This window comes from Euwallacea similis, chromosome 5, assembly GCF_039881205.1.
Source record: "Euwallacea similis isolate ESF13 chromosome 5, ESF131.1, whole genome shotgun sequence".
Lineage (NCBI taxonomy): Eukaryota > Metazoa > Arthropoda > Insecta > Coleoptera > Curculionidae > Euwallacea > Euwallacea similis.
In genome coordinates, this window is record NC_089613.1 from 1,398,291 (window position 1) to 1,413,588 (window position 15,298).

A 15,298-nucleotide genomic window follows, 5' to 3' on the forward strand; every position below is an offset into this window, starting at 1 on the left:
ATTGAAGTCACTAGAGAAATTCTAGATTAACGCCACGGGACAGTTCATTTTAAAGCGGAAAACTACAAAAAGATTTCAAAATGTTCAAATTTCAGTACGATATCAGAACAAAAAAGCAGGATGTTATGCCCTAGAAGGGCATAGAATCCACATGAATAATTGTGAAGCATTAAGCGATCGCAAAAGATTCTAGGTGTCTTAGGATGCCACTGGACACTACACTTTGATAAATAAAAAATGCTGGATATTTCAAAGTGGTGAAATTTTATTTTACGCTAAAAATCTGAATAGAGAAGTGATTCAAAAAATTAGATGAAATTAATGTAAATTTTGAGAAGTTTTGAAAATATCCGTCTTGAGACTCCATTAGACTCTTAAAAATACTTTTTAAATTCCTTCCAGTCTTAGGACACCACGGAAAGCTCAAATTTTGAATTTAAACGGATCACTCCAAATTTCAAAATTTTGAAACAAAACTACCTCTAAAAATCGTCAGTAGCGTATCAACATGTTTTTTTTATATCCAGCTATTTTCCAAATTGTTTTTTTTCATTCGATTTGTTGGTTAGTTCAAATTAAAGAACATTATGACCTGTGTGCCGCTGCTTTTACTGCCTTCAAGTGCGCGTTTTTCGAATTATAAGGAACTTTTGTAGCGCTTTTTTATGAAAAGCAGTATGGTTTCTTTTAAGAATTCCCATAAACGCATGTTTTTAAAACTACAGAAAACCCTATCTTGCGGGCAGTGGCGTATCTACGGGTAAGCGGTCCTAGAGGCACAGCACCGAGTTGTCTGGTTACAGGCCCGTGCCACTGTAATTTGTCCTTGTTTTATATCATAAGTTCCAAGTTTTTTCACAGATATATTGACTAGTGAATAACAGTAGACATGTACGCATACCATAATGTAGTATTGCAAGATTTGCTGCAATCGTTATTATAAAATATGATTGAATGTTTATAAATATATTACGTACGTACTTATCGTTAATTTGCCATGAAAACAGGGTTAAATTCACGAATTATATATTTTTATATTTGTTTAGCAAGACGGACAAATGTACTTGGTTAAAAAGGGGGAAAGAAAGGTAGAAAAATCGATTCAACCGAAACTTTCCTCCAAATTGTTGACAATCTGGTGAATGTAAAGTCCGCAGAAACATAAATAATAATCTTTATTATCATTGTAATAGTTACTTAAACAGACCATTATATTATGTATAGACCATATATACCATTATGTATTTTTTGGATAAGAGAGAAGCCAAGTGTATTTATTGCCCTCTGTATAAAACACAATTCTATTTTAAAACATATATCTACGCAATATATCCTATAATAATAAACTAATGGAATTTAAAATAAAGCCAACAAGGGATCAAAATACCTGGCCAAAAACATAAGTTAGCTATAACTTGATCACCAATAAATAATGCGCTTGTTAAACTTTATTAACAAACTATTTTAGTATTTTTTTTAAATATAAAATGCTTATTCATTATAATATCGTATTTAAGGAAACGTAGGTACATATTATGTATAAACAAATTAAAGACAGCTGTAAGTACGTGTAATAAGACCTCTACGATAATGATAAATAATGTAAAAGTATTTAAAAAATGTTGCTTAATAAAATTTTAATCAGATTTTGGAACCACTGTCCTTGGCAAGATTTCTGGCCTGAGATAACAGTCAAGCAGAATTATAGCTTTTTACTCTGCTATCGCTGTATATCTTTTTTAACCTCTCGCAGACTGGCCTTTTTTTAAGAAAATAACCCCCTTTTCAAGAGTTAATTATCCAGAATCGCTATCCGGCAATTAACCTCATTACTCCAGACTTGGATCGGCCTATTAGATTTGAGGTAGAGGTCGTGACTCTTATTAATCAGAGGGCTTGGAATTACAGCCAGATTATTGCTATTAACTTCATTGTCGACATTTTCTCCACACCTACCTATCCTCTACATTTTTATGAAGAAGCAAAGATTGTGTTCACATAAATACTTCAGCTGTCAATGTCAGAATTAACGAAGCAGTATTGTTGTTTTTGAGTTATTTGGAACAAGTTAATTATTATCAAATTTATGTTAATTTGATGTGCAACCGCAAACTTAAAGCCTCAGAGGCTGTAGATAAAATTAAATTTCCAAAAAAAAACATTTTTTTGCATTTAACCTCATAATTGACATTATTTTCCACGACACAAATCAGATGTTTAACGGAAGTCTTATCTACAATTTTTTATTAATTACAATAAAGCCCTTGACTCCTGATTAAAGATATACAAAGGTTAATTTTACATTTCAACTATTCTTTACGCTAACTTCTTAAATGGAATTAGACATGGATAAAGCGCCACTAAACAAGGTAAGCCATCAAGACTATATTGAGACACCTCATTAGTATTGGTAGAATTCTTAATTTTGTTTAAAACTTTAAATCTTGTCTTCAAAATCCTTTTTCGAATGTGCACGATCTGTTAGGCCCACCAGTTGGAGCGGAAAGCCCAAGTCCTCAGCAGGCAAAAGAAAATTGATGAGTGCATTCAATGTCATTTGGAAATTGTAGAACTATACAATAAATATCTCAACTCAGATGGGGATAAAAATGCCTTGGAGTCGATTCGACTCCAAAAAGAGGCAAATGAAAGGTAAGTTACAGGTTAAATACTGCATGTGGTATGTATTTCTTGCATGCTCAAATTTTATAATATACTAGACATAAATGTATGTATGTATAGGCAAATAAGAATGTTACAATTGAAGAAGTCATTCTTGGAGAGAGTAGAACGAGAAAGGAAACTTAACAGAGTAATATCAGGGAAACATAACCAAAAGGAAGCAGTTGAAAATTTGGAGGCTAAAATTTTTGAAAACTTTGAAACACATGATTCTTTAATAGCCTATTTGGCTCACAGAGGTAAAATGCTTAAGACCCGTTTACAGAGAAGCAAACAAGTTTATTTCCAACAATAATAACATGTTTAAATACTTAATTACAATCACATATTACAGCAGAACCTTACCAAACTTCAAATCTTTGGGGAAGCCCTTTTTTTAGAAATGGTATATAAATATATTAAACAGTCTACAAGAGGAAGGATAGCTCCCTTGATCAAGCACCAAAATTCCATAATGTGTCACTGCTTACTTCCCTGCTACTATGCTATATTTTAATTACATGAAATTTAATTCAATAAAGGCGACACTTAGTGTTGGGTCTCTGTAGACGAGTCTTTACATTTCTTTTTAAGCATCATACTTTGACCTCTTATTAGGTATAATTGACAATAGAGAACGAGATTGTCAAAGTATTCTTGAAGAGGTAGATGAACAGGACGGATCTCCATTCATTATAGGTAACAAACTTCCAAAAGACGACTCCACAATTATAGAAGAATTAAAGGAGTTGAGTGGACAACTAAGGGAGTCTGTGCAAGGTATAGGATTCTCTTGAAGTTTATTGGGGGAGAATAACATTGTAGTCATATGGGATGATTTACAGGCCTGTTGAAATTGTTAATTAAGTTAGGGGAGCGAAAGCAACAAAACGAACGTATTAAAGAGCGCATTAAAAGAATGGATCTTGATCAGATCTACAAAGAAGGTTGGTTAGGCGAGTGCGTGCTTAAATTAAAAAAAAAATTGTTTTTGTGTGGTTGTAAACAAAAGATTAATTTGATGATTTTTTAACAATAAGTAATTTGCTTGGGTATTAAAATTGCCATTGGATCAATATAGTTTTGAGTTATATATAGAATTTCATTGATGATAGGTTTACTCATCCAATTAGATGACAGGAATAAGGAAATTGAGCAGCTGAAGGTACAAATCCACAACCTGGAATTGGGAAAATCGCACAAAGATGGTGAGTTACTTAGTTTAACAACTATTTTTGTGTCTAAATTTATGAATCTGGAACGTGGTAGCTCGAGTCGACGCTATAATTACAATCGCGATTACTTACTTAAAGCTCTCGATCTCTGTCATTTTGACGTTAGTACTATACGTAAAAACTGCATTTATGTTTAATCATAATCACAGAATAAAACTTCAACAGATTCCAGCGGAGCAACGTCTCCGATGGTCATGTCGTGTCCCACCGATTTTGATGAAGAGGAAGTGACAGAACTACCTAGTTTACCTCACTTGGACCCAATGGCAGTGCCTGAGATTGATTTATCTGTATTCAAACAGTTTCGAATGCCCAAAGTGAACCAAAAAGTAACAAAAAAAGACACTCAGGGACATTAACGAATAGTTATGAGTTGTAGGCATTATTTGTACTGGAATTATTTATACATACGTTATTCAATAAATAGGTATACTGGGTGTTTTGCCAAGTAGTTCACTCACTTTTTTTTTTAAATTAGAAAAATAACAAATAAAGTGTATGAATTGTGACTATATAAAATAAAAATTATATAAATCTCTTTGAAAATTCTTCGATTTGAGGTAAGTGCTTCATGTTTCATTTGCATAGTTTAACTTGTCTTTTTATTATCTGTGTTGATGATTACTTTATGTGATATTTTTTAGCGTACAGTTTCCTCTTATCTGAATTACAATAATGAAGTTGAGATCACTTCTGGTTAAGTCAGAAATTGTAAATATCTGTTAAAAATGGGCAAATTGTGAACATATTTCATAATGAACAATAAAAATTTGTAATTCAAAGCTGTCGAATAATTTTGGATAAAACTCCTTTACAGAAACATCCGATATTGTATTCTTAAAAATATCTTAATGCATTGACTTAAGACCTTTCCTTCTGGGATAAAGCTTATGTGAAAACCAGCAGATGAATTTTGCATACATCCTATATATGGAGATCTATGTGTTATAATCTGAAAATAAAGAATCTAATGTACATCTCCTAGACTGTTTCCTCGTAAAGAACTATGCTTAAAGGGCGCTAAACTCTTATTTTTAGAATAACACAAGATACGCACCCATTTTAAACCTCAGAGAATTGTATTGAACAAACACACACTCCTGATTCTACCTAACTGAACACTCCACAAACACATGTGAAACGTCCATGATGACAGTGACAGGCATCAAATTGTGATTTTTTAAATCTTTACATGTTTTTTTCCAACCAAACATTTCAAATTTAAAGGGCTTTAAATATCCCTTTATTTACGTGTTTTAGTAGTTTGTGTGTTTGTTTTATTATTAAAACATTATTTTATTGAATGAATTAGTGGCAAAAGAAAAATAATTACGCTATGTCAGATTCGGGACCATCGGCACAACATCTAGAATCTTCCACATCTAGTGCGACCTTGGTGGAAACTGCAGACGAACAGGTTAGTAATTCCGAGTAATATAAAATGCAAATACGTATTAAAACTAATTAAAGCCCTCCAAACAATATAACAATAAGTAACTTATCTTTAATTTATGTGAATGTAGTCAGGTACACAAAATATTATTTCAAATACCTTAGAGAATCAGTGTAGTTGTAAAATGTCTCTGTTGAGAAATGTAAGAAAGGCCTCTGGCCTCCTTCAAGTCTGCAAACGATCTGGAGTCAGAAATGTCTCTTCATCTACTTCTCTATTAGAAGGAGTCCGAATTCTCGATCTTACTAGAATTGTTGCTGGTCCATATTGCACAATGATATTAGGGGATTTAGGGGCTGAAGTAATAAAAATTGAAAAGCCAGGCACAGGAGACGAAGCCCGCTTATGGGGGCCCCCTTTCGTTGGAACAAGCAAAGAATCTTGTTACTTTATTGCCTTCAACCGCAACAAAAAAAGTGTGACAGTCAATATTCAAACTGAAGAAGGGAAAGAGATCATTTATTCTCTGGCAAAAAAGTCTGATGTTTTGATTGAAAATTATGTCCCTGGCAAATTAGATTCAATGCAGCTTGGTTATGATGTGCTTAAGGGGATAGCTCCACATTTAATTTATTGTTCAATCACTGGGTTTGGCCCTAAGGGGCCTTATAGCCGAAGGCCTGGATATGATGTTATAGCTGCATCCATAGGAGGATTGGTGCATATTACAGGCCCGCAGGGTGGAGAACCTTGTAAAGTGGGAGTGGCTTTAATTGATATTGCAACAGGTAAGTGTAGAAATTGCTGGTTATTAACAATAGGGTATTCCAAGATGTTTTCAATTGTTAGTTTAAACTAAAGGTTTATATACTGCTGCAGTTAACCAAGATACTGACATCTTTGAACACTCTACAGTGTGATCTTAATTGGTGACCTATATATTTTAAACTGAATATAGGTTTCTTGTAAAATTCTTTAAAATTTTGTTTGTCTAATCATCTCTTATAGTTTTCAAAATACCAATGCATACATCATCAATTTGGATCATACTGCATATAATATGAAGTATCACAAAACTATTTCTTGACAAAAATTTCCAGGCCTTTATGCTCATGGAGCCATCATGGCTGCTTTAATTAAACGCGCTAAAACTGGAAAAGGGCAGAAAATTGATTGCAATCTTTTGTCAACAGAGCTATCAACTCTAATTAATATTGGCTCTAATTATTTGAATGCAGGTAAAGAGGCGTCTCGCTGGGGCACTGCTCATGAGAGTATTGTTCCATACCAAGCATTCTCTACCAGGGATGGGTATTACACCATTGGAACTGGCTCGAACAAGCAATTTGAAGAACTCTGTACAATTATTGGGCACAAAGATTTGGCAAAAGATCCACAATTTGCAACCAATACTGATAGAGTTGCTAATAGAAATCAAATTGTGGAAATTCTTACTAAAATTTTATCAACAAAAACAAACAAAGAGTGGGAAAGCTTATTTTATCAATGTTCATTTCCAAATGGGCCAGTGAATGATCTGAAGGCTACTTTTAGTGACCCTCATGTGCAAGATATAGGGATAGTGAAGACCATGAATCATCCTACTGCAGGGGAAATTCGCTTAGTTGGACCTGCAGTGCAATACAGTGAGGGCGGCAATGAAGTGCGAACACCACCTCCAGATTTGGGACAACACACCAATGAGGTGTTGACAGAATTGCTGGGATTTAATGGGAATAAAATTGATGATTTACGATTACGGAAAATAATTGAATGAAGTAGCTACAGAAAGCAGTTAATTCAGCCGAGCCGCCATTATCAAAAAATCTGACCACTTCGCTATAAGCTTTGCTTAACAACGTCATGCTTATAACAACAGACAATATACATAATAAATAACATCATTAATTGTTTAAAAACTTTCTACAACTGAAATGCCATAGGTTTTTTTTTACTGATCACCCCCTTTATTTTCTTTAATCCTTGTGACATGTACCTAATAAATCAAATATATATATATACATTCTATTTCTGTTGTTTAAATTGCACAAACTAGTAATCCTAATTAACATCAGAATTCTTTATCACCCACTAAGTTTTTCAGTAAGCATTGACCCTGTGGCTATAGTGAATTCTTAATATTATACAGTGTGTAAGTTTTAGATGGAACAGTCCATATAACTAAGATGCCGAACGTATGCGGCCAAAATCCTCGGACACGTCGATTTTTATTTTTTATTGCGGTTTTTTTGATGGTAAATTCATGTATACAGGGTAGTCCAAAAATCAGGTACGACCACCAACTTTGTTTTTTCAAATGGAAACATATTGTACATAGTGAATACTTGAGCTAAAACTGAATATCGCTTTTGAATTTCAATTTTATTGTCTTATGTCATGCATAACGTAATATTTCCAATTCATTTCCGTTATCGTTTACAGGATCATACAGTTCCTCGTCTGACAGTGAAGCTAAAAAAGCCTCGGACTGATAAGAAAGTTCAATGGACCACTGGGACTGTAGACAATGAAAATTTAGGCAAGAAAAAGTCAAAATGTGAGTATATTTCATAGTACTAAGAGAAAGGTCACTTTCTTGTAGTGACATAATGCTCCCAGTGCACATATTGAATGATCATATTCAGTAGAACAGTTTTGCGACTATTGAAACTTCGAAGCGAAATCTAAAACTTGTGCTAGATCAGATTTCTCCCCTTTTTCCCCATCACTTTAGACTGGAGCTGCACTTTCCGCCGAGGTACGTGGTGGCTATTACATATATGGACGGCGGAACAATGTTATTGATATGCCAATTGTGATTGAAGGATTTTTTTCTTGAACTCGCCCAAAGTTTTCTTTCCAGCCAGACTATCGGTGTCCTTTCCTTATTTGTGGTGGAAATTGGGCTTGGTCCTCAGACCTAACGTCCAGCAGCCTCAAGAGTGGTCATTTCTGATAACCATAGTCCAATGTTTACGAAGATTATGTTGCTACTTGAAATTCACTGCCGTCGTTTAGAAGATTTTATTTAGGTTTACAGAAGAAGTTGAGAAAACATTTTCCCTCAATTTCCTTGCAACTACCGATTTGAAGGAGAGAATGTGGCATGTTCCCCTATTTATTTAGTTTTCATAGCTTTTTTGTATTATGGTGAAACGTTATAGCGTCTAGGAGTCTCTCCCCCATCACCTGTGTGCTTTATGGATTTTTTAACGTTCATTCTAAGTGTTCCCATATTTCTCAATGATGAGAGCACCGTATCCAGCTTCTCCTATAGCACAGTTGCACAACTGTTCACTCTACTGAATTTGATCCATCATTACTATATTTGAGTCATAAAACGACTGCTCATTCGTAGGTTGCTGCATTTATAATAAACCTCGAAAGTTCGGGGAAAGCTCCTCATCTGATTCGTCAGACGATGAATGTGACCATTGTCAAGGACATGTAGAAAAAAAGAAATCTTCTGGTCAAACTGGAGTAGCCAAAGTTGAAGGCTGCATAACTGAAACCATCAGCTCCGAGCCTCATTTGCCAAGCTCAGGAGAACCTTCATCAGTGTAAAAGAATAGCCGTATTTAATGCGACCGTAAATTAATTATTTAGTTCGTGGGGTAAAGTTGGGATTGATCCTTGAATTAGCCGTTCAGAGCAGATTGTGAAGGGAAATGTGGTCCAACACTTCAGGTTTCATAACCAAAATCATAAGGGAGATATTCAAAGTATAGATCAATGAGGAATTCCATTGTATGTACATCTACGTATGTATGTACTGAATAGTACAATTTGTTTTCCAATTTCAGTTTTAATAATTATTTGATATTAGAATGTCAAATTAACCAGTATTACGTCTCCGATTTTATAATCATTGCTGACGTAGTTTTTATTTAATTTATAAACCGTTACTTAATTAAATATGTAATAAATTTATGAATAAGTAATTATAAATCTTATTACTGTCCAATCATATTAATCCAGGTGGAGACCTATGATATGAGCTAATACGAATAGAAAATCACCAAATTAATGACAGTACTTAATAACATTTACTTAAATAATAATAATAAAGGATATTTTTTAACTACTTTAAATTTGCTTCAAAAGTGTTATCTACACTTTAAAAACCAAGATAACTGTCAGGGGCGCCTCTAAAAACGTTAAAATATTAAGAGCAAAATTTATGTGACCCTGTTCATAAATTTTGCTCTCAATATTTTTAATCAATCAATATTTCATCAAGGGCCATGTTTCAATCGTTAATAATTATTTTACTTAAACCAGTGCTGTCCTTGAAAACAATCACAAACCATAACATTGTTATCTTAATAAAATATTAGAATCTGAGAGCTTTCCATCTATCATATCAACATTTCTTATCCGCACATAAACTGCGTGCAATAATATAGAAAAAACTAAACTGATTTTTTTGGAAACAGTAACTGAAAATTAAAAAAATCTCATGAGAGGATTAGTTAGGAAATACCCTTTACTTTCTGTTATTCTTTTACCGACCGCGATTAAATGTTTGTCAACTCCTGAGCCTTCGTTGTCAACAATAGAATGCACATTACTACGAACCCTTTCCAAGGCTTTGTTACAAAACGCCGTTGCCAATACTACCTCAAAATCGGCAAACTGAAGACCTATACAATAAGATCTCGAGGCACGAGCTGAAACACATAATTCAGTTTTAATTTGAATTGTTAAGCATCATTACAACTTACCTAGAACTGCACTCATAACGTAACAATCGATAATAATATTAGATAAAGTTTTTAAATGAGAATGTCGATTGACACATTCAAGACCATGTTCGGTAAGAAAAACTTCGGTGCAATATTGAAGTCGTTTTATACAGTATCTGGAATTGGCAGAAATAATACGTGTGGAAATCAATAGAACGTATCTCACTCACTCTAATTGTTTCGAAGGAGTTTCACAAGATGGATGAAGTGAGTCGTAAAGTTCTAAATCCAATGTAGGATTGTCAGAGTGTTGATGGCGATCCGTCCAAATGCGTTTAAGCATAAAACTACCATAAGACCAAGGATTACGCAGCTTTTTTACTGTTTCGTTCAAACTAGCCTATGAATTTAAATTAGTAAAAAACATACATATTTTTTCAAAATGATGATTTACCCCGACATGTTGTAACCCCGCGAGAGTTATAAACAACCTCTGATTCTCGTTGGTTTCATGAAGAGTTAAATAATTTAATACATCGTCGTGACCTTTTCTGGCCCAGTGATCTTTTATGGTAGCGGGCAGACCTATTGAATCCAAACATATGGTGGAAACTCTTAAGGCCGCCTCAGAAGAGAAAATCTTGATTTTAAAGAAGAAATTAATTAAATTTTTTTGTCAACATGTATTAGTCACCATATTGTTAATATAGTGGCAAATTTTTCTAAATGAAAAAATGGTCTTTGGTGACTTCTCACCTTTACAATTGCGCACTCGACATCGACATCCTGATTATCGTACCAGTCCTGCAGACCCGCAGTTAGATAAGACACACTTTCGATTGCGTACTGCTCCATTAAAAGCTGTGAAAATGATATTTTTTACTGTATCAATATAACCCATGTTTCGTTAAAAAATCTTTGCCAATTACCTCACCCAATTTGAATCTCACAGCATCAGTCGAGAGATAATCGTATTCAGGCGTACTCGTCTTCACGAAAAACTTGTGAAGATTCGTAATTAGTTGCTTTGAAATTGCATTACAAGCAGGCCCACAACTTAACCTGAAGTCTCGCATAATAGGTTTCAGAATTCGATCGCCTTTGTGGGCCGATCCAATAAGATTCTCTAAGAATTTTTTTAATCATAAAAAAATTTCAGTTTCATCATACTTATTAGAATTACCTGCAGGTATTTGAACGTTATTAAAAGTAATATCTGCTAATTCCACCCCTGTAGCTTCTAGTTTCTTACAGTTAATCCCTACTGTGTCCTTTTCTACTACAAAAACGCTAATAGAGTTAATAGGGTCTTTGTCTATAACAAATGAATCACTAATGGCAACCACAATCAAAATATCTGCAGAAATCCCATTGACTACACATGTTTTTGCCCCATTTAGAACCTACAAATATATTGAATTTTTTTGTGGAAATAAAAAATTAGGTACTTTTAACCAACCCAATGCTTTCCATCATCAGTTAACTTCGCAGTTGTTGTCATCAGGTTCAACTCAATCAATCCTAATTCATTCATAGCAAAAGCACTGATTGATTCGCCAGAAACTATTGTGGGCAAATATTTCTTTTTTATTTTATCCTCTGCAAATCTACTTAAAATTTCAGTGCCTGGAATATCACCCTAATTCTAATAAAGTTGGTGAAGTTTTTAGATCATGTTTACCTAATAAATCATTGTGTAATAAACCCTGTCTTAAGCTGTGTTGTGAAATGACTTCTAAGAAGGCCATCAGATCCATGGGCCATAATTCTCTGCCATTTAAAAACTGGGAGACTTGCAGGCCAATTGCTTGGTGGTCAACTAAATTTTGCCTTTTTATAATAAATACAAAATGGACTTCAGAAACCAAGTGTCTATTAAAGTACTATTTTTTTATGAATTCCTTACCTGAATTTTTTATCCCCAATGGAGTTCACATTTACCATATGATTTTCCTGCAAAAGTTGCTTTAATCCATTTATGTGTTTTTCTAAATTCTTATATTCTTCCAAATCTAATTCAGGAAATATTAACATTTCTTTATCAAAGGTTCCTGAAATTGTAGGAAATGTAAAATAACCATAAGATACATAATAAGTACTTAGAAAATGATTAGTATATTTTAAGCAGATATACAAGAATGCAATTTGGGATGGAAAAATCAAATCATAAAATAATATCCTACACTTCCTTCACTGGAAGAAACCAGATTTATAGATTCATATAGTGTAAAGTAAAATTAACATAACACTCTGCATTTTATACAATTGTTTTATGAACTACTCATGTTATTCACTCAGTTTAATTGATAAGTACTAAGAGGTAGCTGAGAATGCTAGTTCCCTTTTTAGAAGCTTCTTTTTTCCAGTTTACTCACGAATTAAGTATACAAACCTCACAACTAAAACCAATGCTTACCAGTCAAGAAATTCTTAACAAATGGTGCTCTTTGAGGTTTCTTTGACCTAGTTTTTTTGGTTATATTACTCAGCCTATCATATTTCTTGATTTCCTTATCTTGCTGCTGTTCAGAGGAGTCTTTTTGAAGGGGTTCTACTGCAGTGGAGTAAAGTGCCTGTCTGGACCTCCTTAAATTATGCGAGTGAGGCGCAATACGCCTTAGAGCCGATGATAGCATTGTAATTAAAAAGAGTGTTTTTTATTAAATCTATATACTGGAAATATTGCTTTATCAGTTTTTTGGCGAATTTATTAGCAAATTCATCTCTAGCACTTGCTAGACAATAACATATGACCTAACCTAAAATATTTTAGGGAATCGCCATTAAATCATTCAATGGCGGTTCCGGGTTTTAAATTTGGAAAAATACAGGAGATTCGATTGAAATAATGTGAAAATTAAGGAGTTTTTTTATTTTAAAAGATTTGTACATGTAAATAATGTAAGTTTCAATATATAAAGTCAAAAATTTATTGTTTACCTGATAATTATGTAGAGAATGTAGATAATTCAATAAACCATGTTTTTTTTTGGCCTATGCTAAATTTTTTTTACTGTTTAAGTTCAATTTACCCTAAATTATTCTAAAAATGCCAATTCTTGTGCATTTTCCACCTTATCCCTTTATAACTTAGTCCAGTGAAACATCTGCGATATACATGTAATGCGGTGATTTAAGGTAGATGAATAGGACCACATTCCCCTCGCAGATCCCTTTACGAATATTTTTAAAAATTATGAAACTACAGAATGTCCCGAAAAAGGAGTATCAAGTTATTAACAGGCGGGTAAATGGCCATGTACCACAAAAAGTATGATAAGGAGATAAAGGGGGCTGATATAGTAAAACAACAGGAATTTGAACTCAACAATTAATTCAAGAATATCTTTGTATTGCATAAAATAAACAATATATATATTTACATAGATATAAAGGTGTATGTTTTCTTTTATTACCTCTTACTGATTACATGATTTAGAGCGTTTTATACTTGATAATTTGAAATATTGTATAAGAAATTTTCTTCGCCATAATATCAACAATTTATTCTTTCAATCTATTATTTTAAAAATAATGATTAGTTAATGAGTATTTAATATAATTATGAACAAAATTGCAGCATTTTTTGTTTAAACCATGTCATTTTGGTAAGGTTGGTAAGCTCTGAATACTAAAACACATATTTCTTTTTGATTAAAAAGAACGTTTTTCAAACTTCAGATCTCTTTCACTCAGTAACGGATTTATGGGTTATACCCTTCTAAGAACCCTTTTGTTGATATACTTGGAGATAATGATTTCTTTTTACAGCAACTTTATAATGGTCTTCTTGCTAGATTGAAAATAAGGTACAACAATGTCAAGTTTTTCGTTCGTATAACGCCCAAAATCCTTAATTGTCATTACTCGATACGGAAAGGCGTCCGCAGCTCTACTACATATAGCTTAGCTATTCATAGTTACAAATTTTTACTCAGCTTACTCAGTTATTATTAAGGGGCCTTAATTACTTTCGGTTCCTCACGAGGTTGTTGTACATAAATAATTTTTTTCCGCCATAATGTCAACAAGTTATCCGTTCTACTATCTATTTAAAAAAAAATAATTATTAGTTATTAAGCAGTGAAGATAACTATGAGCAAAATTTCAGAATTTTCTGTTTAAAACATCTCATTGTAGTTGATTTGGTAATCACTAAATTCTGGTTTTTACTATCTAACCCAAAGCTATAACGAACATTCAAATAAAATTTTGTTTAGAAGTTCAATCTGATCAACACTAGAGGGTCATAAATCATATTACTACATAGTATTAAAGTTTTATACTTTTCTGTTATCTAAAAGCTCAACAAGATTTATATCAAATTTAATCCAACAAAGCATATGTGATTCTAAATATAGTTTCAACGATTTACGACATTTATAAACATTGCATGTATATGCTTTCCTTTGGAATTAGAAAAAATTGCAGTCCATTTATTCTGGTAGATGAATGATATTTGACGACAAATGCGGCTCTTTTAAATTTATTGGAAATCTCCATTGAAATGAGATATTACATCCTTTATATCCAGTTTCAATAAAATGTAAAGAAATAAAATATCAAGAAAAATACTTAAAATTCGCTATATTCCGAATATTTTTCTTAAAATAAATATAAACGTATAAGAAAATTATAATAATTCTCAATGTTTCGTTCATTAAATATAAAATGTACTTACCATTTTATCAGTATTAAGTTCATTGAGTCTATTTTTAAATGGTATTTTTTAACACAAATTAATTTTACTTCAAATAGGCCGCAAACATCAAGTATTGCTGATGGTTATTCCTGAAAATTTTTCCCCCATAGCAAGGACTAATAATACTCATTTGTATCTACGTATGTAAATATTTACTAAAGTGATCGAATTCCGCATTAAAATCGTTGACCTAATGAACAGATGTAATTTTGCAGGTACTAACCACCTATTTGAGAAAATCTGCATGTTTCTTGTTTTTTCAGAATTTCTCACTAAATTTTGCTGTTTTAGCAAGAATCTAAGGACTAGTTCGATTGTAAAAACAACATTAAGATATTATGCGCTGAGCCTATGCATAATTTAGAAATTTCTCTGTTGCGAGGATAACAAATTATTTTTTTACATTACGAGGTAATTAAACGTTACATGGGCGTTTTAATGGCTTAAAAAATCGCCTATTTTCTATTTATATCCGAACTTTCAGTTCATATAAACAGCTGTTAACGCGGGGTTTTGAGGCACGTATGCCCGAGGTGTTTAAGAAATTCAATTGTTTACTGTTGTCATTATTTAAAGAAGCAAAACAGAAAATAAGATTAAAAAACATATTAATAATTTTAGA

The 15,298-nt window shown here is 32.8% G+C and overlaps 4 protein-coding genes across 6 annotated transcripts; 3 read left to right on the forward strand and 1 right to left on the reverse strand.

Annotated features, from left to right (window-relative positions):
• Positions 1-2,064: 2,064 nt before the first annotated feature.
• On the forward strand, positions 2,065-4,347 carry LOC136409128 (nuclear receptor-binding factor 2-like). 3 transcript variants are annotated; one of them, XM_066390453.1, is made up of 7 exons: positions 2,065-2,369; positions 2,486-2,652; positions 2,743-2,921; positions 3,280-3,441; positions 3,507-3,617; positions 3,777-3,869; positions 4,062-4,347. In XM_066390453.1, the coding sequence occupies exons 1-7, from the start codon at positions 2,334-2,336 to the stop codon at positions 4,253-4,255; spliced, it is 942 nt and encodes a 313-aa protein (XP_066246550.1). In that variant the 5' UTR covers positions 2,065-2,333; the 3' UTR covers positions 4,256-4,347. The 3 variants fall into 3 exon arrangements, with proteins under 3 accessions (XP_066246550.1, XP_066246551.1, XP_066246552.1); XM_066390454.1 differs by having other exon boundaries at positions 2,067-2,369; positions 3,507-3,608; XM_066390455.1 differs by lacking the exon at positions 3,507-3,617 and having other exon boundaries at positions 2,082-2,369.
• A 710-nt stretch (positions 4,348-5,057) lies between these two features.
• On the forward strand, positions 5,058-9,226 carry LOC136409102 (E3 ubiquitin-protein ligase PPP1R11-like). Its single transcript, XM_066390415.1, has 3 exons — positions 5,058-5,313; positions 7,732-7,846; positions 8,648-9,226. Exons 1-3 carry the CDS (start codon positions 5,233-5,235, stop codon positions 8,851-8,853), a joined length of 402 nt encoding a protein of 133 aa, XP_066246512.1. The 5' UTR covers positions 5,058-5,232; the 3' UTR covers positions 8,854-9,226.
• On the forward strand, positions 5,320-7,275 carry LOC136409087 (succinate--hydroxymethylglutarate CoA-transferase). The gene is made up of 2 exons (XM_066390392.1): positions 5,320-6,077; positions 6,390-7,275. The coding sequence occupies exons 1-2, from the start codon at positions 5,474-5,476 to the stop codon at positions 7,064-7,066; spliced, it is 1,281 nt and encodes a 426-aa protein (XP_066246489.1). The 5' UTR covers positions 5,320-5,473; the 3' UTR covers positions 7,067-7,275.
• Positions 9,227-9,684: 458 nt separating the features above from the next.
• On the reverse strand, positions 9,685-12,625 carry Egm (Enigma). The gene is made up of 11 exons (XM_066390378.1): positions 12,391-12,625; positions 11,881-12,025; positions 11,656-11,804; positions 11,434-11,600; positions 11,158-11,377; positions 10,904-11,100; positions 10,731-10,835; positions 10,429-10,614; positions 10,205-10,374; positions 10,014-10,150; positions 9,685-9,959 (listed from the first exon to the last, which is right to left on the reverse strand). The coding sequence occupies exons 1-11, from the start codon at positions 12,608-12,610 to the stop codon at positions 9,736-9,738; spliced, it is 1,920 nt and encodes a 639-aa protein (XP_066246475.1). The 5' UTR covers positions 12,611-12,625; the 3' UTR covers positions 9,685-9,735.
• Positions 12,626-15,298: the final 2,673 nt, after the last annotated feature.

What these genes read in the sequence shown, in the direction of transcription:
- Egm (XM_066390378.1), bottom strand. Translation starts at nt 12,610, where the DNA reads ATGCTATCATCGGCTCTAAGGCGTATTGCGCCTCACTCGCATAATTTA. An exon ending in ACTCCTTCGAAACAATTAGA is followed by an intron (nt 10,151 to 10,204) that starts GTGAGTGAGATA and finishes TGCCAATTCCAG; the next exon opens with ATACTGTATAAAACGACTTC. An exon ending in CGTTATGAGTGCAGTTCTAG is followed by an intron (nt 9,960 to 10,013) that starts GTAAGTTGTAAT and finishes TATGTGTTTCAG; the next exon opens with CTCGTGCCTCGAGATCTTAT.
- LOC136409087 (XM_066390392.1), top strand. Translation starts at nt 5,474, where the DNA reads ATGTCTCTGTTGAGAAATGTAAGAAAGGCCTCTGGCCTCCTTCAAGTC. An exon ending in TTTAATTGATATTGCAACAG is followed by an intron (nt 6,078 to 6,389) that starts GTAAGTGTAGAA and finishes AAAAATTTCCAG; the next exon opens with GCCTTTATGCTCATGGAGCC.
- LOC136409128 (XM_066390453.1), top strand. Translation starts at nt 2,334, where the DNA reads ATGGAATTAGACATGGATAAAGCGCCACTAAACAAG. An exon ending in ACTAAGGGAGTCTGTGCAAG is followed by an intron (nt 3,442 to 3,506) that starts GTATAGGATTCT and finishes GATGATTTACAG; the next exon opens with GCCTGTTGAAATTGTTAATT. An exon ending in CTACAAAGAAGGTTGGTTAG is followed by an intron (nt 3,618 to 3,776) that starts GCGAGTGCGTGC and finishes CATTGATGATAG; the next exon opens with GTTTACTCATCCAATTAGAT.
- LOC136409102 (XM_066390415.1), top strand. Translation starts at nt 5,233, where the DNA reads ATGTCAGATTCGGGACCATCGGCACAACATCTAGAATCTTCCACATCT. An exon ending in TGGAAACTGCAGACGAACAG is followed by an intron (nt 5,314 to 7,731) that starts GTTAGTAATTCC and finishes TATCGTTTACAG; the next exon opens with GATCATACAGTTCCTCGTCT. An exon ending in AGGCAAGAAAAAGTCAAAAT is followed by an intron (nt 7,847 to 8,647) that starts GTGAGTATATTT and finishes GCTCATTCGTAG; the next exon opens with GTTGCTGCATTTATAATAAA.